The sequence below is a fragment of the Heterodontus francisci genome, chromosome 10, assembly GCF_036365525.1.
Source record: "Heterodontus francisci isolate sHetFra1 chromosome 10, sHetFra1.hap1, whole genome shotgun sequence".
NCBI classification, from domain to species: domain Eukaryota; kingdom Metazoa; phylum Chordata; class Chondrichthyes; order Heterodontiformes; family Heterodontidae; genus Heterodontus; species Heterodontus francisci.
In genome coordinates this window covers 81,310,367-81,334,484 of record NC_090380.1, presented here as the reverse complement: position 1 = coordinate 81,334,484, position 24,118 = coordinate 81,310,367, and the positions used below count along the sequence as shown (strand labels likewise).

Here is a 24,118-nt window from a genome sequence, read left to right as displayed (position 1 = left end):
ATAGGCCAGAGTTGGAGTCAGAAGAAGACAGTTCTTGGTGGTGGGGATTGGGGGATGGTGAGGGTCCAGTTGTATACCGGAAAAGTTACAGAGATAGGGAAAAACAAGGCTGTGAAGTGATTTAAACACCAGGATGAGAATTTTAAATTGGAGGACCAGATGCCTGTGTAGTTCAGCAAGTACAAGGATGATAAGTGTATGTGACTTGGTGCAGGATAGGAAACAGGCAGTAGGCCTTTGGATGAGTTAAAGTTTACAGAGGGTTGATAATAGGAAGTCAAGCAGGAGAGTAATGGAATAGTTAAATCTGGAGTTGACTGTCTTAGATATGCTGAGATGGAGGTGGGTAATATATAATATGCAGTCTTTGTGATGGAAAGAAAATGGGGTGGGAAGCTCGTCTCCCCGAGGTCCCTGAGGAAGGCCCTGAAATTGTGAACAGTCTGAACCATCTTGAGATAGTGGCAAGGTGGGGGTGGAATTTGTGGCAAGGGTACAGAGTTTTTGATAAAATTGTGGTTCATCCAAGACTGGATGTCAGACAAGCATTTTAACAGCACAGGGACAGTGAAGGGGTCAAGAGAGTCACTGGAGAGGTAGAGGTGGGTTCCACCCATGTGGAATCTGATCCTGAGATGTTATTACAAATTACAAATTGATTTTAAGTAATCTGCTGAGGTTGTAACTTCCTGAAAAAAAGTTAACATAAATTCAGCTCTCATCTTCTCTCAGTGGTTCGGTTAGTATATGGCATGGATGTTCTTGCCACTTAGCTCTAGATAACCCTGTAAGCCAATATCCCAATGGATAGGATGATTCTGGCTGAATAAACAGCACAACGCTTACCAGTGCTTTTTGCTGGTAGGCTGTGTATTCAGCAGCTTAAATTCCAGCAGTATCTGTGTTCACACTTGGGAGTCAGTATGCCTTGGTTGTTGCCAATTTGTGGCTAAGATCTATGGACTTAGGTAATTGGGGTAAGCCCCTGTGGGAAAAGAGTACATAATCATATCAGGCAAAAAGATACTCATTTCTCAGTAGGTGGCTTGAAGGTTTTTAAACATGGTTATTTTTTATTTAGAACATTACAGCGCAGTACAGGCCCTTCGGCCCTCGATGTTGCGCCGACCTGTGAAACGATCTGACCTACACTATTCCATTTTCATCCATATGTCTATCCAATGACCACTTAAAGGCCCTTAAAGTTGGCGAGTCTACTACTGTTGCAGGCAGGGCGTTCCACGTCCCTACTACTCTCTGAGTAAAGAAACTACCTCTAACATCTGTCCTATATCTATCTCCCCTCAACTTAAAGCTATGTCCCCTCGTGTTTGCCATCACCATCCGAGGAAAAAGACTCTCACTATCCACCCTATCTAACCCTCTGATTATCTTATATGTCTCTATTAAGTCACCTCTCCTCCTCCTTCTCTCCAACGAAAACAACCTCAAGTCCCTCAGCCTTTCCTCGTAAGACCTTGCCTCCATACCAGGCAACATCCTAGTAAATCTCCTCTGCACACTTTCCAAAGCTTCCACATCCTTCCTATAATGCGGTGACCAGAACTGCACGCAATACTCCAGGTGCGGTCTCACCAGAGTTTTGTACAGCTGCAGCATGACCTCGTGGCCCGGAAACTCGATCCCCCTACTAATAAAAGCTAACACACCATATGCCTTCTTAACAGCCCTATTAACCTGGGTAGCAACTTTCAGGGATTTATGTACCTGGACACCAAGATCTCTCTGTTCATCTACACTACCAAGAATCTTCCCATTAGCCCAGTACTCTGCATTCCTGTTACTCCTTCCAAAGTGAATCGCTCACACTTTTCCGCATTAAACTCCATTTGCCATTTCTCAGCCCAGCTCTGCAGCCTATCTATGTCCCTCTGTACCCTACAACATCCTTTGGCACTATCCACAACTCCACCGACCTTAGTGTCATCCGCAAATTTACTAACCCACCCTTCTACACCCTGTTCCAGGTCATTTATAAAAATGACAAACAGCAGTGGCCCCAAAACAGATCCTTGCAGTACACCACTAGTAACTAAACTCCAGGATGAACATTTGCCATCAACCACCACCCTCTGTCTTCTTTCAGCTAGCCAATTTCTGATCTAAAGCTCTAAATCACCTTCAACCCCATACTTCCGTATTTTCTGCAATAGCCTACCGTGGGGAACCTTATCAAACGCCTTACTGAAATCCATATACACCACATCCACTGCTTTACCCTCATCCACCTGTTTGGTCACCTTCTCGAAAAACTCAATAAGGTTTGTGAGGCACGACCTACCCTTCACAAAACCGTGCTGACTATCGCTAATGAACTTATTCTTTTCAAGATGATTACAAATCCTGTCTCTTATAACCTTTTCCAACATTTTACCCACAACCGAAGTAAGGCTCACAGGTCTATAATTACCAGGGCTGTCTCCACTCCCCTTCTTGAACAAGGGGACAACATTTGCTATCCTCCAGTCTTCCGGCACTATTCCTGTCGACAATGAGGACATAAAGATCAAGGACAAAGGCTCCGCAATCTCCTCCCTGGCTTCCCAGAGAATCCTAGGATAAATCCCATCTGGCCCAGGGAACTTATCTATTTTCACACTTTCCAAAATTGCTAACACCTCCTCCTTGTGAACCTCAATCCCATCTAGCCTAGTAGTCTGAATCTCAGTATGGCTTTCCATGTGTCATATTTTCTCACACTGTACAAATGTATAATTAACTAGGTTCCAACTTAATTTACAATAAACAAATTGCGCAAACTGACAGCCCTATAAATAACAATCTGCAATTTTTCATTAAGCAGATAAGTTCAACAACAAAAGCTATGCTCGAAAACTAGAGTTATAAATTGTTATCTAATTACTCTGCAGAAAACAATTAATCGGCATCATTATCTACCCTACTTTATGGGTAGATGGGCCCCTCTAAGAACACAGCGAAGAAAGAACATAGCAGTGCTAGTGACATAGGAAGAGCACTGAATAGTTGTTTACAAAGAATAAAATATGGTGTCTGGAGTTAATGTTGACTCCGGTCTGTATACCACTGTGCTGCCTCCTCTGGTGGATCTGTGCCACCGATGGAACAGGCCATACCCGGTGCTGGTGATGAAGGAATCTGGGTTATTGGCTAAAAGGTGTGATTAACATTAAGAAACTTGCAGAATGTGCATATAATTGACACATTTATTTCAACATAGATACAAAAAATAAGGAAGTCACATATTAGAAAATGTAAATCTAAATGGGGTAGAGGAGCGAAGAGATTTGGGAGTACAAATACACAAAGCACTAAAAGTTGTGAAATGGGTCAATAAGGCCATAACAAAAGCAAACCAAGCACTAAGGTTTATTTTTGTAGGGATGGAATTGAAAAGTAGAGAAGCTACGCTAAACCTGTATTGGACTTTGTTTAGACTACTCTTGGAGTATATGCAGATCTGGTTGCCATATTATAAGAAGGATACAAAGACACTGGAGAGCGTGCAGAAAAGATGTACGGAACTGTGAGATTATACCTATCCGAAAAGGATGAACAGGCTGGATCTCTTTTCCATTGAAAAAAGAAGGCTGAGGGGTGACCCAATAGAGGTATTGAAAATTATAATAAAACAGAGTCTGTTTTGACTTGTGAGGAACAGCAAAACTAGAGGCTATCAATATAAGATAATCACCAGGAAATCCAATAGGAAATTCAGAAGAAACATCTTTATCCAGAGTGTGATGAGAATGTGGAACTTGCTACCACTGGGACTAGTTGAGGTGGATAGTATAAATTTAAGGCGAAGCTGGATAAGCATCTGGGGGATGAAAAGGATACAAGGTTATGCTGATAGAGTTATATGAGGAAGGATGCGAGGAGGCATGATGGAGCATAAATTCCAGAATGGACTGGTTGGGCTGAATGGCCTGTTTCTGTACTGTACCTTCAATGTAACCCAGAGACTCAGGGTGTTGCTCTGGGGACATGGGTTCAAATCCCAACACAGCAGAAGGTGGAATTTGAATTCAATTAATAAATCTGGAATTAAAAGCTAGTCTAATAATGGCCATGAAACCATTGTCAATTGTTGTAAAAACCCATCTGGTTCACTAATGTCCTTTAGGGAAGGAAATCTGCTGTCCTTACCTGGTCTGGCCTACATGTGACTCCAGACCAACAGCAATGTGGTTGACTCTTACAAGCCCTCTGAAATGGCCTAGAAAGCCACTCAGCTGTATCTAACCACTATGAAGTCAATTAAAAAAAATGAAACTGGACGGACCACCCGGAATTGACCGAGGCACCGGAAACGACAATGGCAAACCCAGCCCGGTCAACCCTGCAAAGTCCTCCTTACTAACATCGGGGGCTTGTGCCAAAGTTGGGAGAGTCGTCCCATAGACTAGTCAAGCAACAGCCTGACATAGTCATACTCACAGAATCATACCTGACAATGTCCCAGACACTGCCATCACCATCCCCAGGTATGTCCTGTCCCATCGGCAGGACAGACCCGGCAGAGGTGGTGGCTCAGTGGTGAACAGTCGGGAGGGAGTTGCCCTGGGAGTCCTCAACATCGACTCCGGACCCAATGAAGTCTCATGGCATCAGGTTAAACATGGACAAGGAAACTTCCTGCTGATTACCACCTACCAACCTCCCTCAGCTGATAAGTCAGTACTCCTCCATGTTGAACACCACTTGGAGGAAGCACTGAGGGTGGCAAGGGCACAAAATGTACTCTGGGTGGGGGACTTCAATGTCCATCACCAAGAGTGGCTCTAGTGCTACTACTGACCGAGCTGGCCAAGTCCTAAAGGACATGGCTGCTAGACTGGGTCTGCGGCAGGTGGTGAAGAAACCAACAAGAGAGAAAAACATACTTGACCTCGTCCTCACCAATCTGCCTGCCGCAGATGCATCTGTCCATGACCGTATTAGTAGGAGTGACCACCACACAGTCCTCATGGAGACAAATTCCTGCCTTCACATTGAGGATACCCTCCATTGTGTTGTGCGGCACTACTACCGTGCTAAATGGGATAGATTTCGAACAGATCTAGCAATGCAAAACTGGGCTTCCATGAGGTGCTGTGGGCCATCAACAGCAGCAGAATTGTACTCAACCACAATCTGTAACCTTATGGCCCAAAAAATCCCCCATTACCATCTAGCCAGGAGACCAATCCTGGTGCAATGAAGAGTGCAGGAGGGCATGCCAGGAGCAGCACCAGGCATACCTCAGAATGAGGTGTCAACTTGGTGAAGCTACAACACAGGACAACCTGCATGCCAAACTGCGTAAGCAGCATGCGACAGACAGAACGACGCAATCCCATAACGAACAGATCAGATCTAAGCTCTGCAGTCCTACCACATCCAGTCGTGAATGGTGGTTGACAATTAAGCAACTAACTGGAGGAGGTGGCTCCACAAATATCCCCATCCTCAATGATGGGGGAGCCCAGCACATCAGTGCGAAAGATAAGGCAGAAGCATTTGCAACAATCTTCAGCCAGAAGTGCCGAGTTGATGATCCATCTCGGCCTCCTCCTGAGGTCCCCAGCATCACAGATGCCAGTCTTCCGCCAATTTAATTCACTCCGCATGATATCAAGGCACTGGATACTGCAAAGGCTATGGGCCCTGGCAATAGTCCAAAAATGGTACTGAAGACTTGTTCTCCAGAACTTGCCGTGCCCCTAGCAAAGCTGTTCCAGTACAGCTACAACACTGGCATCTACCCTGCAATGTGGAACATTGCCCAGGTATGTCCTGTACACAAAAAGCAGGATGACCAACCCGGCCAATTACTGCCCCATCAGCCTACTCTCAATTAACAGTAAAATGATGGAAAGGGTCATCAACAGTGCCATCCAACGGCACTTGCTTAGCAATAACCTGCTCAGTGACGCTCGGTTTGGGTTCTGCCAGGGCCACTCAGTTCCTGACCTCAACACAGCCTTGTTTCAAACATGGATAAAAGAGCTGAACTCAAGAGGTGAGGTGGGAGTGACTGCCCTTGACATCAAGGCAGCATTTGACTGAGTATGGCATCAAGGAGTCCTAGCAAAACTGAAGTCAATGGGAATTAGGGGGAAAACTCTCCGCTGGTTGGAGTCATATCTAGTGCAAAGGAAGATGGTTGTGGTTGTTGGAGGTCAGTCATCTGAGCTTCAGGACATCACTGCAGGAGTACCTCAGTGTAGTGTCCTAGGCCCAACCATCTTCAGCTGCTTCATCAATGACCTTCCTTCAATCATAAGGTCAGAAGTGGGGATGTTCACTGATGATTGCACAATGTTCAGCACCATTCGCAACTCCTCAGATACTGAAGCAGTCCGTGTAGAAATGCAGCAAGACCTGGACAATATCCAGGCTTGGGCTGATAAGTGGCAAGTAACATTCGCGCCACACAAGTGCCAGGCTATGACCATCTCCAACAAGAGAGAATTGAACGATCTCCCCTTGACATTCAATGGCATTACCATTGCTGAATCCACCACTATCAACATCCTAGGGGCTACCATTTGAGCAGAAACTGAACTGGAGTAGCCATATAAATACCATGGCTACAAGAGCAGGTCAGAGGCTAGGAATCCTGAGTAACTCACCTCCTCACTCTCCTATACCGTCTTTCATAATAGCTTCTAACATTTTCCCTAAGACAAATGTTAAGCTAACTGGCCTGTAGTTTCCTGCTTTCTCTCCCTCCCTTTTTGAATAAAGGAGTTACTTTTGCTATTTCCCAATCTAACAGAAATCTAGTGAATTTTGGAAAATCAAAACTAACGCATCAACTACTTCACTAGCCACTTCTTTAAAAACCATAGGATGAAGTCCATCAGGACCCGGGGACTTGTCAGACCGCAGCTCCAAGAATTTGTTCAGTACTCGAAGGTTCCCTGCCTCGTTACAGTGGAAACACCCAGGTCTTCAGGTCTCACGCCTGCTCTCAGCACCGACTTTTTTGGCATGAGGAGGGCCCCATGTATCCAGCTTTCTGTTCTCACCCAGGGCTGTTCGGGCTCCTATCAACATCCCACATTTTCTGCTTTTCGTGTTTGTGGTAATGACTACGGAAGATTTTCCCTTGGGGTAAGGATTTATGTACAAGGGTAAATTCATCAGCCAGAACTGAGGCCTGCCTGGCTCTTTGAACTTTTGTTCCTCTCCGTAGTTTTCAATAGAAAGGGGAAGTGAGTTTTCAAATTCCTCAAGAAGAATCACCTCTCCGAGGTTTTCATGTGTGGGCTGGACCTTAACTGCCCTAATCCACTAGTCAAAAGCAAGCTGCTTAACCCTTTCAAACTCGAGGTAAGTTTGATCAGGCTGCTTCCGGAGGGTTCTAAATTTCTGGTGGTACGCTTCCAGTACTAGCTGATATGCCCCGAGGATAGCATTTTCAGTCATCTCATAATTTGATTAACTTTCATCTGGCAACAATGAATAAACCTCATAGACTTTTCCTGTTAATTTGCTTTGTAACAGCAGGGTCCAGCTCTTGGCCGGCCATTTCAGCTGTCTTGAAAGCTTTTCAAAAGTGACGAAAATGGCTCCATGTCTCCCTCATTGAACCTTGGAATCAACTGGGAGAACTTTAAGAACTCAGCACAAGGCCCTCAGCTAGGGGCAGCTCCCTTGCTGGTTGTGCTTTCACTGGGGTATTGGGCCTTCCCTAGTTAATTCAAGCCGCCTTAGCTCTCTTTCCTCCTCTTTTTCCCTTTCTTGATACTCTCTCTGCTCTTTCTCTCTCTGGAATTCCAATTCAAGTCTCCTCTGTTCTAATTGTATTCTTGCTAACATTACCCTGTCTGGTTGGCAGACAGGAAACAAAGAGTAGGAATAAACGGGTCTTTTTCCGAATGGCAGGCAGTGACTAGTGGGGTACCGCAGGGATCAGTCCTAGGACCCCAGCCATTCACAATATATATTAATGATATAGATTAGGGAATTAAATGTAATATATCCAAGTTTGCAGACAACACAAAGCTGGGTGGGAGTGGGAGCTGTGAGGAGGATGCAGAGAAGCTCCAGTGTGATTTGGACAGGTTGAGAGAGTGGGCAAATACATAGCAGATGCAGTATAATGTGGATAAATGTGAGGTTATCCAATTAGGTGGCAAAAACAGAAAGGCAGATTATTATCTGAACGGCGATAGATTGGGAAAGGGGGAGGTGCAGCGAGACCTGGGTGTCCTTGTGCACCAGTCGCTGAAAGTAAGTATGCAGGTGCAGCAGGCAGTTAAGAAGGCAAATGGTATGTTGGCCTTCATAGCGAGAGGATTCGAGTACAGGAGCAAGGATGTCTTGCTGCAATTAAACAAGGCCTTGATGAGACCACATGTGGAGTATAGTGTGCAGTTTTGGTCTCCTTATCTGAGGAAGGACATTCTTGCTATGGAGGGAGTGCAGTGAAGGTTCACCAGATTGATTCCTGGGTTGGCAGGACTGACGTATGAAAAGAGATTGGGTCGATTAGGCTTGTATTCACTAGAGTTTAGAAGTATGAGGGGATCTCATAGAAACCTACAAAATTCTAACAGGACTGGACAGACTAGCTACAGGAAGGATGTTCTCGATGGCGGGGGAGCCCAGGACCAGGGGTCACAGTCTAAGGATAAGGGGTAAGCTATTTAGGACTGAGATGAGGAGGGATTTCTTCACCCAGGGAGTGGTGAATTTGTGGAATTCTTTACCACAGAAAGCAGTTGAGGCTAAATCATTAAATATATTCAAGAAGGAGTTAGATATCGTTCTTCGGGCTAAAGGGATCAAGGGATATGGGGAGAAAGCGGGAACAGGGTACTGAGTTTGGATGATCAGCCATGATTGTATTGAATGGCGGTGCAGGCTCGAAGGGCCGAATGGCCTACTCCTGCTCCTGTTTTTCTATGTTTCTGCAAGGCACAAGTCAGGAGTGTGAAGGAATACTCTCCACTTGCCTGGATGGGTGCAGCTCCAACAACACTCAAGAAGCTCGACACCATCCAGGACAAAGCTGCCGTCTTGATTGGCACCCCATCCACAAACATTCACTCCCTCCACCACCGACGCACAGTGGCAACAGTGTGTACCATCTACAAGATGCACTGCAGCAATGCACCAAGGCTCCTTCGACAGCATTTTCCAAACCCGCGACCTCTACCAACTGGAAGGACAAGGGCAGCAAATGCATGGGAACATCACCACCTGCAAGTTCCCCTCCAAGTCACACACCATCCTAACTTGGAACTATATCGCCGTTCCTTCACTGTCGCTGGGTCTAAAATCCTGGAACTCCCTTCCTAACAGCACTGTGGATGTACCTACCTCCCATTGACTGCAGCGGTTCAAGAAGGCAGCTCACTACCACCTTCTCAAGGGCAATTAGGGATGGGCAATAAATGCTGGCCTAGCCAGTGATGCCCACGTCCCATGAATGAATAAAAAATAAATAAAAGTATAGGGAGTTTTTGCTGGAACTATATAAAACACTAGTTAGGTTGCAACTTGAGTACTGTGTGCAGTTCTGGTCAGCTCATTACAGAAAGGATGGAATTGCACTAGAGAGGGTACAGAGGAGATTAACAAGGATGTTGCCAGGACTGGAAAATTGTGTCAATGAGGAAAGATTGGATAGGCTGGGATTGATCTCCTTGGAAGTGAAGAGGTTGAGCAGAGATTTCATTGAGATTTACAGAATTGTGAGGGATCTGGATGCAATGGATGGGAATGGCCTATTTACCTTAGCAGAGAGATCAGTGACAAAGGGGCATAGATTTAAAGTGATTGATAGAAGGATTCGAGGGGAATTGAGGAAAAATCTTTTCAGCAGAGGGTGGTGGGGGTCTGGAACTCACTGCCTGAAAGGGTGGTAGAGGCAGAAAACCTCATCTCATTTAAATGTGCTTGGATGTGCACCTGAAGTGCCATAACCAGCACAGCGACTGACCAAATGCCCGAAAGCGGGATCAGGCTGGGTGGCTCTTTCTTGTCCTTTGGCCAGCTCAGACATGATGGACCAAGTGGCCTTTTTCTGTGCCTTAAACTTTCTTATGATTCTATGACCTTCTGGGCAGGTTGCCACCCAACTGTCCTCGGCAGCCTTGTCACCTGCTCTTCTGCCCCTGCAATTCCAGGGGATGCTGACCCCATTCAAAGCCCAGGTACTGGCTTGGGCCCACTCTCCCTGCCATCTGCACAGCACCAAGGGCACCCCTTTAGCAAGTGTTGAGTCCCCCTTTGCCCTACTGACTCACTAATGGAGTTGGGGTGATTCGCTGAGGATTACCCGGCTCCCTTCGGCTGATCTTTTTCTGAAAGTGCGGGTACTCGGTGCACCCATTTATAAATTTCAACTTGAAATCTTGGCAAGCTCTTAAATGAGCTTTTAAACAGCTTCAAATGGCCTTAACTGGGAGGATAGCAGGATCCTGTCCCGCCCTTCCTCTGTCCTGGTGATTATTGCCGTTGCCAGGAACAGCGTCTTAAAACTGACACATCACTTGGTGCCAGTATTTTCAGGGCCCTCCCCCATCTCCATTCCCGACTTCAGGGGGCCCAGAAAATTTAACCCACAGAGTAGAAAAGCCAGGAATGTTATGCTAACCTCAATAAAACTAAATAAAGTCCAGTCTCAGCTGGAGTATTGTTTCCGATTCTGGGCACAACACTTTAGGAAGCCTTTGGAGAGGGCACAGAAGAGATTTATTAGAATGGCTCCAGGGCTGAGACAATACAATTACATGGATAAACTGGAGAAGCTGGAGTTTTTTTTGCTTAAAGAGAAGGCGAAGAGGAAATTTAATGGAGGCGTTTTAAATCATGAACAGTTTAGATAAAGTAAATAAGGAGCAACTGCTTCCAGTGTCTGAAGGGTCGATAAATGGAGCACATTGATCTAAGTGATAGAACCACAGACGACATGAGAACAAACTTTTTCATGAATTGAATGGTTAGGGATTGGAATGCAGTGCCTAATAGGGTGATAGAATTCAATAGGAGCCTTCAAAAAGGAATTGGATAAATACTTGAAGGAAAAACAATTGTAGGGATTTGGAAAAGACTGGCTGTGGGTTTAACTGGATTGCCGTTTGAAAGACTCAATGGGCCAAATGGCCTCTTTTTGTGCTCTACTTTCCTATGATTCGATTATCCTACTCCATCATATCACTTATCACAGTCACTTACCTTGGATACCCAGCCACCTTCTCTTTCTATGTACTTCCTCACATCCCCATTTATCCTTGAAACACTCCCACTCACCCTTATCCTTACGCAATTTCATATTTCTACCTCATGGTCATCCTCATCAAATGCATTGCATCTATCAGGTGAAAATATTCCATTACTCTCACTCATAGGTCTGTTCTTTGCCTCAATACAGAAGGGGGCACAGAACACGATGGAGAGCGAGAGAACTAGAGGTAGTCCTCCACACATTTCCCAGCTAACAAATTCAGAGGAGGAGGTGCTGGAGATCGTAGAGTTTTGGCGTCTTAGGCCATGGGAGACGGGGACCTTCCATCTACCTGGTGACACAATTAAATATCAACAACCCACAAGTCAAATGGCACTCAGTCATTTCAACAGCAAGTGAACTATGATCATCTTCATAATGATAATTTGCAACATTTTTACCTTGCAAGTATGGTGTAATAGAGTCATTATGGCACAGAAGGAGGCCATTCAACACATTGATCCTTGTCAGCTTTTAGTAGAGCAATCCAGTCAATCCCATTCCCTGCTCTATCCCCTAGTCCTACAAGTTTCTTTCCATCAAGTGCCCATCCAATTTCCTTCTGAAATAATTGACTATCTCTTTTTCCACCACCCTCGTAACCAGTGGTTCCAGATCATTACCACTTGCCGCGTAAAAGAATTCTTCCTCACACCCCACTCTATAAAAGCTCCCCTCAATTTCCTTCACTCCAAAGAGAATAATCGCAGCTTCTGCTAAATTCCCTCATATCTGGACAATTATGGTAAATTTTCTCTGCACCCTCTCAAGGGCCCTCACGTCTTTCCTGAAGTATGGTGACCAGAACTGGTTTCAATACTCTAGTTGGGGCCTAATTGAGCTTTAAAAAAGTTCAGCATAACTTCTCTGCTTTTGTACTCAATACCTCTATTTGTGAAGCCCAAGTTTCCATGTGCTTTGCTAACTACTCTCTTATTATGTCCTGCCACCTTCAAAGATACCCAAGTTCCTCTGTCCCTGCTCACTCTTTAGAACTGTGGCATTAATTCTACGTCGTCTCTTCCTATCCTTTCTACCAAAATGCATCACCTCACACTTGTCTGTATTAAATTCCATCTTGCACTTGTCTATCCATTCTGCTAGACTATCTATGTCCTGTTGCATTTGATTGGTATCATCCTCATTACTTGCCTCCACATTTGGTATTATCGGCACATTTTGAAATTTTACTCTGTATTCCAATATCCAAGTTATTTATACATATCAAAAAAAGCAGTGGTCCTAGCACTGATCCATGGGGAACATCACTGTCTACCATTGTCCAGTCTGAAAAACAACCATTTACTATAACTTGCTGTTTTCTGTACGTAAACCAATTTTTTTTATCCAAGCTGATGCGGACCCTACTGTTCCATGAACCTCAATTTTGATAACCAGTCTTTTATGTGGTACTTTGTCAAGCATTTTCTTAAAATCTATATAGACAACATCCATTGTATTTCCTTCATCAACCTTCTTTGTTACTACATCAAAAAATTCAATTAGATTAGTCAAACATGATCTGCCTTTTACAAATCTGTGCTGGTTTTCCTTAATTATCTCAAACCTCCCCAAGTGTCAATTTTTTCCCCTCAATCATTGTTTCTAAAACCTTACCCACCACTGACATTAAACTGTCCAGCCTGTAATTACTAGGAATGGCCTTACACCCTTTCTTGAATAAGAGTGTCACATTTACCACTTTCCAATCCTCTGGCAGCTACCCTGCATCTAGGGAAGATTGGAAGATTATGGCAAGTCCTCCTGCTAGCTCCACCCTACTTCCTTTAGCATCCTGGGATGCAAGCCATCTGGACCAGGCGACTTATTCACTTTAAGCATAGCCAGCCTTCCAATACATCACTCCATCCATTTCCTCTACCTTCTGTTTCGACTGATATTTTGTCAGCATCCTCTTCCTTAGTAAACACCGATACAAAGTACTCATTAAGTATTCTAACCTTGCCCTGTGCCTCTAAGCATATATCATCCTCTGTGACCCTAATAGGAGTCACCCTGCCTCTTTCTACCAGCTTACTATTTATATGCCAGCAGAAGATTTTTGGGTTCCCTTTTCTGTTAACTGCCATTTATTCTCATATTCTCTTTTTGCCAGTCTTATTTTCCTCGTCACTTCCCCTCTCAACTTCTTGTATTTGGCCTGGTTTCCGCTTGAAGATTTTACCTGACATGCATCATACTCACTCGTTTTTTGTTTCATTTTGTTAGATGCTCATATCATTTATCTCTGACATGTGTAGCAGACGTTGTTGGAGGTTGCAGACAACGATTTTTCAGAGGGCCTGAATCCATCTGAGGGTGTGTCACAGGACTCATGCATACAGTGCATCAGCTCAGATATTCTCACTTCTGCGGTACCAGTTAGTCAAATGGTTGGATTTTCACCGAGTACCTCACACTTCACAAGGAGGTGATGGTGGCAGGGGCAGCAGTGGATAGAACACATCAGCAAAGCTTCTGCTCAGCTGGACACAGATGTTGTACCCCGGGGGCCAATGAAAAGAAGAATCATTGAGCAGCAGCAGAGAATGTGAAATGTACAAACAAGCCTTCCAAGCAAACTGATCAGGATTGCATGGAGAATAGAGGAGCCGCCGTAAACATGAATGGGCTGATGCCGCAGAGCTTTTCAATGACGTGTTCTTCCATGGAGAGGGTGACCAGCTCCATGGAAATGTTCCAATCAAATGAGGCCATGCATGCCTTGACTATGGCCATGCAGACGCTAGATACCAACACATCTGCCACCTTAAATAGGATGACATACACCATAGACTTTACCACACTGATCTACTCATCAACATAGTGGTCGCAGGACTGCAGCTGGACCACAAGAGAGTTGATGGTGAAAGGAATCATGGAAGTGAGGACTCCACTCAAAATGAAGTTACTTCTCACCCATTGACCTCACCCTCCCACCTCAGTCAATGGCCCACATGCTGCCTCGTGCACTGATAGCCGAGTCTGTCCCAACACAGGTGCAGATGGAACAGTCCTTGGTGGAGTCTGTCTTTACAGTAGAAGACACAAGTTTCATACCAGAAGTATATACTAAGGGCTAGAAAGAGTGAGGAAATTAAGGAAATTCATATCAGCCAAGAAAAAGTATTGGAGAAACCTGATAGAGTAAAATATGACAAATCCCTGGAACAAATGGCCCACACCCTAGGGTTCTAAAAGAGATATCTGTAGAGATAGTGGATGCGCTGGCTATGATTTTCCAGAATTCCTTAGATTCAAGAATGGTCCCATCAGATTGGAAGTTGGCAAATGTTACACTACTTTTCAAGAAAGGAGGTAGAGAGAAAACAGGGAATTACAGGCCAGTTAGCCTAACATCAGTCGTTGGGAAGATGCTGGAAACTATTAGTGAAGAAGTCTTAACAATGCACTTGGAAAAACATAGTATAATTAGAACAAGTCAGCATGGTTTTACTAAAGGGAAATCCTGTTTGACAAATTTATTGGAGCTTTTTTAAGGATGTAACTATTAGGGTTTTATCTGCAGCACCTGTGGAAGAGTCTGTCACTCTAGAATTGGCCTTTATAGCCACTCCAGACACTGCTTCACAAACCACTGACCACCTCCAGGCACTTACCCATTGTCTCTTGAGACAAGGAGGCCAAAGAGAGAGAGAGAACTATTAGGGTAGATAAAGGGGAAGCAGTAGGTGTAGTATACCTGGATTTTCAAAAGACATTCGATAAGTTGCCTGTTATGCAGGCTCCCACCTACCAAGAATGAGGAACATTAATTTTGCCACAAGAACATTGATTTTTAATCTGTTATTGGAGTAAAGAAAGAACTTGCTTAAAAAAATACACTAGACCCTTGACTGGAGGTACACTTGCATAGTAACAGACAATACTTGGAAAGGATGAGGGGGCCACTCCTGCTCCAATTTAATCCACAATGGATTTTTGATTATCAGGCATTGAAGGTGGAGAAGCTAGCATTACAGGTTGACTTCTAAGATGTTTCCAATATACAGAAGAGACCTGGTCAAACCAGTCAGTCAGTCATGTGACTACCTGCTGGTCAACTAGGGGAGTATTAAAGTGGAGAAACTGTGTTTGAAGACAGAAAGCTGTTTGCCCCTGGACTGAGAACATTTCTCTCCTGTCTGCTCCCATCTCTTTCTCACGGAACTGAAGACCCATTGAAGACACATGAACCCCAAGAGAGAAAAGTCTCCCACCGTGAACAAGGTTTAAGAAGAATACTGGGCCCCAATGAAAAGCAAGACTACCTACAATCAAGGACTCTACAGCGAGCTCGAAGCACAGTAACAAACCCCCTTCAGAGATTGCCTCAAACTTCTCCACTACTTTTCTTCTGCTCTTTTCTGTCTCTATTTGCATGTGGCTATCGCGTATGCATGCTAGCTTAGGACACGACATGTATCCGTAGGCGTTAACCGGACTAGAGTTTAAGTTTAAGTTTTAATAAATTTCACTTTTCTTCTTTGAACCTAAGAAAGCCTGTTTGTGCTCATTTCTATGCCTTATAATTGGAAAACGGTGAACAAGATTCACCAAGGGGGGAGTTCAAAACACAGTGCATTTAAAAATTAAATCCTATTACAGTAAGACCAAGTGAAGGCTGAAAGAGACCCCCAGACACCATACTCACCTGGTCGTAACAGAAACTTGGGTGCTGGCATCTGGAATTTTACCCACTGACAAAAGAGTGAAATTGGAAGTGGGAAGCCAAATTGTTCCCAATCAAAAAAAAAGAACAGATTTCAATACAGGCTTTCTTGTGGTTGTGTGTGCTTGAATACTAACATGTCTGCAACTGAAGAGAGTAGCTCTCCAAGCCAGGGTGAAGTAACCTGGGATAAGTTAAAAGCACTGTCAATGGAGGAGTTGAGAAAAATGGCTGAGCAGTGTGGGATCACTGTACGTGGCAAGGCTAGGAAGTCTGAACTCCTAAGGCTAGTGGCCAACCATTTTTCCCTTGAATCTGAAGAAGCAAAAACAGGGTTAGAAGCAGATCCAGACAGGGTATTGTTAGCAAAGATACAACTGAAACAAAGGAAACTTGAATTAGAGGAAAGAGAAAAAGAGAGAGAGGCAGGAGAGGAAGAAAGAGAGAGCTTTCCAGAAGGAACAGGAAGAGAGAGAGCCTTCCAATAAGAACGTGAAGAGATTGAAAGGCAGGAGAGAGAGATAGAGAAAGAATATGAAGAAAGAGAGCTGAAGCGGCTTGAGTTAATTAGGGGGCGACAGAGTAACCCTAGTGAAAGCATGGCCAATATGGAGGAGCATAATTCAGGGCTGGGTACAAAATTGCTAAAACTCACTCAACTAATTCCAAATTTCAATGAGAAAGATGTGGAAGCATTTTTGTGTTTTTTGAGAAACTGACAAGGCAGCTAAAATGGCTAGCTGAGACCTGGTCTCTTTTAATACAAAGCAAGCTAACTGGAAAAGTCCATGAGGTTTATTCCTTGTTGCCAGATGAGAGTTCATCAAATTATGAACTGACCAAAAATGCTATCCTCAGGGCATATGAATTAGTACCTGAAGCCTATCACCAAAAGTTTAGAACCCTCAAGAAGCAAACTAATCAAACTTATCTGGAGTTTGAAAGTAGTAAATAGCTGGCTTTTTACCAGTGACTGAGGGCTCTAAAAATACAGCTCAGCTATGAGACTCTCAGAGAAGTTATTCTGTTCGAGGAATTTAAAAACTCTCTCCCACTTTCAATAAAGTAGAGGAGCAGTGGGTTCAGGGAGCCCGGCAAGCGGCCATTCTGGCCAATGAGTTTGCTTTAATTTATAAGTCAGTTTCCCAGGGAGAACCTTTACTAATCACCCCCGCAAATCCGGAAAGGACAAATGGTGGGAAGGTGATCCCCGCCCAGGCAGTACAGGGAGAGAAAGGAAAGCAGGAAACACAGGGGGCTGTCCTCCAGCCAAAAAGGAAGGTGCTGTGAGCAAGAGTGAGACCCGGAGACCTGTGTGCTTCCATTGTAATAAGGCAGGGCATTTAAAGGCTAACTGCTGGACACTAAAGGGAAAACCAGTAGGGTTAATCAGGGCACACCGACTCAGTGAAGATGGGACCCTGATGGAAAGCCCAGCAGAACAAGATGTGGCTTTAACTGCAGTAAGAGTGCAACCCAGGAAGCTTACTACAGCCAGTGCAGGAAAAATTATTAGGATTCCTGAGGGTTATCAGGGTTTTGTGTCTGAAGGGAAAGTAACTCCATACCCCTCGAGTGGGGCAAGCAAGTCCATATTGATTCTCAGGGACACAGGGGCCACTAGATCCCTTTTACTGGGAAAAGGCCTGACTTTTCCCCCAGAGAGTGCAGAGAACAACAAAATGGTGGTGAATGGTATTGGAGGGCAGTGTATGCCTGTACCTGTACACTGTGTGCACTTGGAGTGCGACCTAGTTTCGGGACCAGTGACCGTAGGGATTGTCCCTAGTTTGCTTGTGGACGGGGTTGACCTGCTACTAGGTAATGATCTGGTGGGGTGAAGGTGGTAGCCCCCCCCAGTAGTGGAAGAAAGACCGCAGGAGGTCAGCGGGACAGGGCTTAGGCAGGAGATGGTTTCCTGCAGTTTCCCTGAATGTGTAGTAGATCAGGCCATGATCAAACCAGCTCCCCGAGAGGAGACTGCATTGGCATTGCAGGCAAATGACCATGAGGTTTGCCTGCCCGAGACTTTCTTTGGAAAGTTAGGAGACCCAGGGAATGAATTAAATAGATTTTCCCTAGCTGAGGCTCAGTGAGCTGACCCAGTATTAAGAGAATTAGCACAGGCTGCCCAGAAAGTGAAGCAGAGGGAGACCCTGATTGCTACTACTTAAAGAATGAGGTACTAATGAGGAAATGGAGTTCTCCTCACAGACCTGAGAGCAAGGAATGGACAGTAGTTCACCAGTTAGTGGTGGAGCAGAGGTACCAGAGAGAAATTTTAAGAAGGGCCCACGAGACAACAGTGGCAGCACATGCTGATATACGAAAGACCAAAGCCCACATAAGACAACGGTTTGACTGGCCAAAACTCCACAAAGATGTGGTGGAGTACTGCAGGAAATGCCACATGTGCCAGGTTGAGGGGAAACCCCAACCTACAGTGAAACCTGCACCCCTAAGTCCTGTACCGGTGTTTGGAGGACCCTCCAGCAGAGGGCTGGTGAACTGTAAGGGACCCCCGCCGAGAACAAAAGGGGACAAGCAGGCACTTGGCTGGCAAAAGTTTAGAAAGAAAAGGGGAAAAAGTGACCAAGAGGGCAGGTTAAGGGAAGTCTGGGAGGAATCCCGGATGAAAATCCTTACTGTCTGGTTAGCCAACCCCGAAAAATTTGAAAAGTTAGACCCTGCATCCTCCTATGTAAGTGCAGACTCGAGGAGCACCCCACCAGAGTTGCTAACAGCATTTACAGGAACATGCAGCGACAAAGAGAGACCTCTAGGGGGCACAGATACCATGAGGGTGATGCCTCACCTAGTTGAAGTGCCCGAGGAGAATGCAGTCAAGTCTACACACATACCTGCAGGTAGGAGTGTCCCAGAGAACAAAGGGGAGATTAACAACGAATCCTCCCTCACAGTCAGAGAAAAAGGGAACCACCCTGAAGTCAAAAGTTTTTGCATGACTCAGCAAAGCACTGAAAGAGAGTTCAGGATAGACCCACCCACTACTAACTCTCCTGGAAAAAACATTACCTCAACAAGAACAAACCCGTAGGCAGTCATGGCAATGGGCAAATTGAAGAAAAGCTCCCCCAAAGAACCACATGGCTGCTGGGACACCAAAAAAGGGGAAATTATAGCAGCAGCGGCAGCCAGAAAAGACAATTTTAATAGGCTTTAAGATTTATGAATGGAGGGAAAGGAATGAGAGAAATGCATGGCTTTTCTTTGTGTCTTATATTTCTCACAAAGCTTTTAATGAAATGCGCCCTTTTTTCAAATCGCATTTCATTCCCCTGGGTGTGAAGGTGTCAAGCAGGCCCCCACCTGTCAAGAATGAAGCACATTAATTCCGCCACATGAACACTGATTTTTAAACTGTTATTGGAGTAAAGAAAGAATTTGCTTTAAAAAAAACACCAGATCCTTGACTGGAGGTACATTTGCATAGTAACAGACAGTACTTGGAACTCCCTGCTCCAATTTAATCCACAATCAACTTTTGATTACCAGACAGTAAAGGTGGCGAAGCTAGTATTCCAGGTTGACTGTAAGATGCTCCCAATACACAGAAGAGACCTGGTCAAACCAATCAGTCACGTGACCACCTGTTGGCCAACTAGGGAAGTTTTAAATTGGAGAAACAATGTTTGAAGTCAGAAAGCTGTTTGCCCCTGGACTGAGAACATCTCTTTCTTGTCTGCTCCCATCTTTTTCTCATGGAACTGAAGACCCATTGAAGACACATGAACCCCAAGAGAGAAAAGTCTCCTACAGTGAACAAGGTTTCAGATGAATACTGGGTCCCAACGAAAAACAAGACTACCTTCGATCAAGGACACTACAGCGAGCTTGAAGCACAGTAACAAACCCCCTTCAGAGATTGCCTCAAACCTCTCCACTATTTTTCTTCTGCTCTTTTCTGTCACTATTTGCATGTGTGTATCTTGTATGCATGCTAGCGTGGGGCGCAGCGTGTATCCGTAGGCATTAACCGAATTAGAGTTTAAGTTTTAAGAAATTTCACTTTTCTTCTTTAAATCTAAGAAAGCTGTTTGTGCTCATTTCTTTGGCTTATAATTGGAAAGTGGGCGGCACAGTGGCGCAGTGGTTAGCACCGCAGCCTCACAGCTCCAGTGACCCGGGTTCAATTCTGGGTACTGCCTGTGTGGAGTTTGCAAGTTCTCCCTGTGTCTGCGTGGGTTCCCTCCGGGTGCTCCGGTTTCCTCCCACATGCCAAAGACTTGCAGGTTGATAGGTTAATTGACCATTATAAATTGCCCCTAGTATAGGTAGGTGGTAGGGAAATATAGGGACAGGTGGGGATGTGGTAGGGATATGGGATTAGTGTAGGATTAGTATAAATGGGTGGTTGATGGTCGGCACAGACTCGGTGGGCCAAAGGGCCTGTTTCAGTGCTGTATCTCTAAAACTAAAAAAAGGATTCACCAAAGGGGGAGCTCAAAACACAGTGTGTTTAAAAATTAAATACTGTTACAGTAAGACCAGGTGAAGGCTGAAAGAGACCCCTAGACACCTTTCTCACCTGGTTGTAACAGTGCCACATAAAAGGTTACTAGGCAAGATAAGGGTTCATGGTGTTGGGGGTAATATATTAGCGTGGATAGAAGATTGGTTAACAGACAGGAAGCAGAGAGTGGGCGTAAATGGGGCATTTTCAAATTGGCAGACAGTGAATAGTGGGGTTCCGCAAGGATCAGTGCTGGGGCCTCAGCTATTTACACTCCATATTAATGACTTGGAGCTGAGACAGAGGGTAATGTATCTAAGTTTGCTGATGATACAAAGCTCGGTGGAAAGCTAAGCTGCAGGGAGGACATAGAAAGGCTGCAAAAGAGATATGGACAGGTTAAGTGAGTGGGCAACAAGATGGCAAATGGAGTATAATGTAGGGAAGTGTGAAGGTGTTCATTTTATTCGTAAAAATAGAAAAGCAGAATATTTTTAAAAATGTGTGAAACTGGTAAGTGTTGATGTTCAAGGAGACTTGGGGGTACTCGTACAAGGAACGCACAAAGTTAACATGCAGATGCAACAGGATATTGGGAAGGCAGATGGCATGTTGACCTTTATTGCAAGGGGATTGGAGTACAGGAATTAGGAAGTCTTACTAAAATTGTACAGGACTTTGGTGAGACCACACCTGGAATACTGTGTGCAGTTTTGGTCTCCACATTTAAGAAAGGATATACTTGCACTGGAGGCAGTGGAGCGGAGATTTACTAAATTGGTCACTGGGATGATTGGGTTGTCCTATGATGAGAGGCTAAGTAAATTGGGCCGATATTCTTTGGAGTTAAGAAGAAAGAGAGACGATCTAATTGAGACATACAGGATTCTGAAAGGGCTTGATAGGGTAGAAGCTGAGAAATTGTTTCCACTAGTCAGGGAATCCAGAACACGGGGACACAGTCTCAGGATAAGGGGCCAATCTTTCAGGACTGAGATGAGGAGAAATTACTACACACAAAGGGTTGTGAATCTTTGGAATTCTCTACCGCAGAGGGTTGTGAATGCTCCATCATTGAATACACTTAAGGCTGGGATAGAAAGATTTTTGGTCTGGCAGGGAATCAAGAGATATGGGGAGCAGGCAGGAAAGTGGAATTGAAGCCCAAGATCAGCCATGATCGTACTGAATGGTGGAGCAGGCTCGACTGGCCATATGTTCTACTTCTGCTGCTATTTCTTGTGTTCTTATGTCTCTGCTGATGCACTGGAAGGATCAGAGGCTAAAACTTTGAAGGTGGTGGCGACACTGACAGCCACTGGTAACATATGGCCACTAGGTCCAGTAGGTAGTAGTCCATCTTCTAGGAGACTGCAGATGTCTGCCACCACCTGAGGCAACTACCTAGGCCTCCTGAAACACTGAAATGTCAAGGAAAGTCATCCCCTGCCTGTACACCCTGTGGCCTGGTAGTGCTTCCTGAAGCTGCACCCCTCTTCTGCAGCTTTCTCTGTTGCAGCCATCTCCACTTCTCCCCTGTCTGCTGTCTGCAGATGTCTGCCACCACCTAACATGACAACCTGAGCCACTTGAAATACTGCTGTTCCGACACGTGAAGGAAACTCAACCTCCACCTGTACACCTTGTGTTAGGGTCGTGCCTCCTGTGAGCTGCACCCCCTCTGCTCCTTCCCTTTCTGCTTATGTCCTCGCTGCTGTCAAGTTACAGGTGTCCCAAGAGTAGCCTGTTGCTGTTTGTTCTACTGGTGCTAGTTATATTGGTCCTTAGCCAATGTCCAATCTAAGGCAGCTAAAGCACCTCACATCCTGCTGTGATTCAGCAAACCGCCAAAATGTAGAAAGTAAACTCTTAGTAAGAAATATTGTGAACAAACCCTTTCCCATTTGTAGGTTAGAAAGCAGCTGTGAGTACTATTTACTGCAGTATTTCCATGATTTCCATTCAGCCCCTCAATTGCCACTGTGTTTTCGACGCTTTCAGTGGCGAGTTTCAGGAAGCCTGGGAAACCTGTGGATGTGCCATTCAATTAAAAAGTCATTTGAAATATCCATCTAATTGAGCAATTAACATATGTTAATAGGCAATCCGCTTCTCCTGATGGTTTTTATGCAAGCAGGCAAATGGGCACCAGTTAAATGCAGAAGTCAATGGTTTGGAGCTGGCTTCCCAATTTGCTGACATTTTTGGCAGTTTTAACCACTGCTCACTGCACTCCCGCCCCCATCTCCCTCCCCGCCCCCACCCCACTTTCACCCAAGCCCACGTACTCCTCCAGGCTAAATTCCCCCGAAAGAATCTTACAGTATAGAAGGAGGCCATTGTTGAACCATGTCTGTGCTGTTTCTTCTTAGTCTCAAATTCCTACTATTTCCCAACAGCACTGAAATTTTTTCCTTTTCTAATATATAGCCAATTCCCTTTTGAAAGATATGATTGAATCATCTTCTACCATCCATTTAGACAATGCACTCTAGATCATTATAACTCATTGCACAAAAAAAAAATCTGATCTACCCCCTGACTTTGTTGAACCAATTATCTTAATTGGATGAAGAAAAATCCCTACATAACAATCATTTCATTTCAAAAGCAATAATTCAATATGCTTTAAGATGTTTTAAAATGAAAAGTTGGATATAAATGCAATTATTATTTTAAACTAACATCTTTTCTTCCACCCAGTTTTACATTCTGATGATTCCTGCTCTGAACACTACTTTGCTACCTCTATTACAATTGAGCAACTCACCTGTTTTCAAGCTTTGAACATAACTTTCATTAGCAACTGTAAAAGACCCAAAATAAACTCAGTTAATAACATAAAAGATAATCACTTTCACTTTGAAGCATCACTATATTACCCATATCACCCCCTGTTCCCACCTCTATGAAGTGACCGAGTCAAGGAATATAAGGTTAAACAGAAGAATCAATAACAAAATACAAATATGTGTAAATTACAAAAGTGAAATTAAATATTGCACCATGACTTTGGAAGATTTGCTATTAAGAAGGTTCATATTTTATGGCTCCATGATTCTAAATAATGCTTCTCGGTCTTTTGCTGTAGTTTAATTATTGCCCATTCTTACTTTTATCTGTAAAGGATAGCAAACTCAAGCTATACTAGGTTTAGGATAATAGCTGTTCTTTTAATTCACTTATAGAGAGAGAAAGATCATAGAGAGATACAGCACTGAAACAGGCCCTTCAGCCCACTGAGTCTGACCAACAACCACCCATTTATACTAATCCTACCGTAATCCCATATTTCCTACCACATCCCCACCTTCCCTCAATTCTCCTACCACCAACCTATACTTGGGGCAATTTACCTATCAACCTGCAAGTCTTTGGCTGTGGGAGGAAACCAGAGTACCTGGCAGAAACCCACACAGTCACAGGAGAACTTGCAAACTCCACACAGGCAGTACCCAGAATTGAACCCAGGTTGCTGGAGTTGTGAGGCTGCGGTGCAAACCACTGCGCCACCCAAATGGCTATATGTGAGCAAGATCTGATTCACAAGATAGATAAAGATGAAGATTATTTGGCCTATCTTATCTAATTTATCCAGAAACATCCTACAGTATCCCTGCCACAGCATCCAAAAGTTTTCTTCTTCTTTGGCCTCCTTGTCTCGAGAGACAATGGGTAAGTGCCTGGAGGTGGTCAGTGGTTTGAGAAGCAGTGCCTGGAGTGGCTATCAAGGCCAATTCTAGAGCGA

General features: G+C 44.5%; 1 protein-coding gene across 1 annotated transcript in view; it reads right to left on the bottom strand.

The window, feature by feature from the left end:
• LOC137374573 (suppressor of tumorigenicity 14 protein homolog) overlaps window positions 1-24,118 on the bottom strand; it is a 92,725-nt gene that overhangs the window by 42,161 nt on the left and 26,446 nt on the right. Inside the window, exon 7 of the mRNA XM_068040871.1 lies at window positions 23,141-23,176. Within this exon, the coding sequence (XP_067896972.1) occupies window positions 23,141-23,176 (36 nt within the window). The remainder of the gene's footprint in view (window positions 1-23,140; window positions 23,177-24,118) is intronic.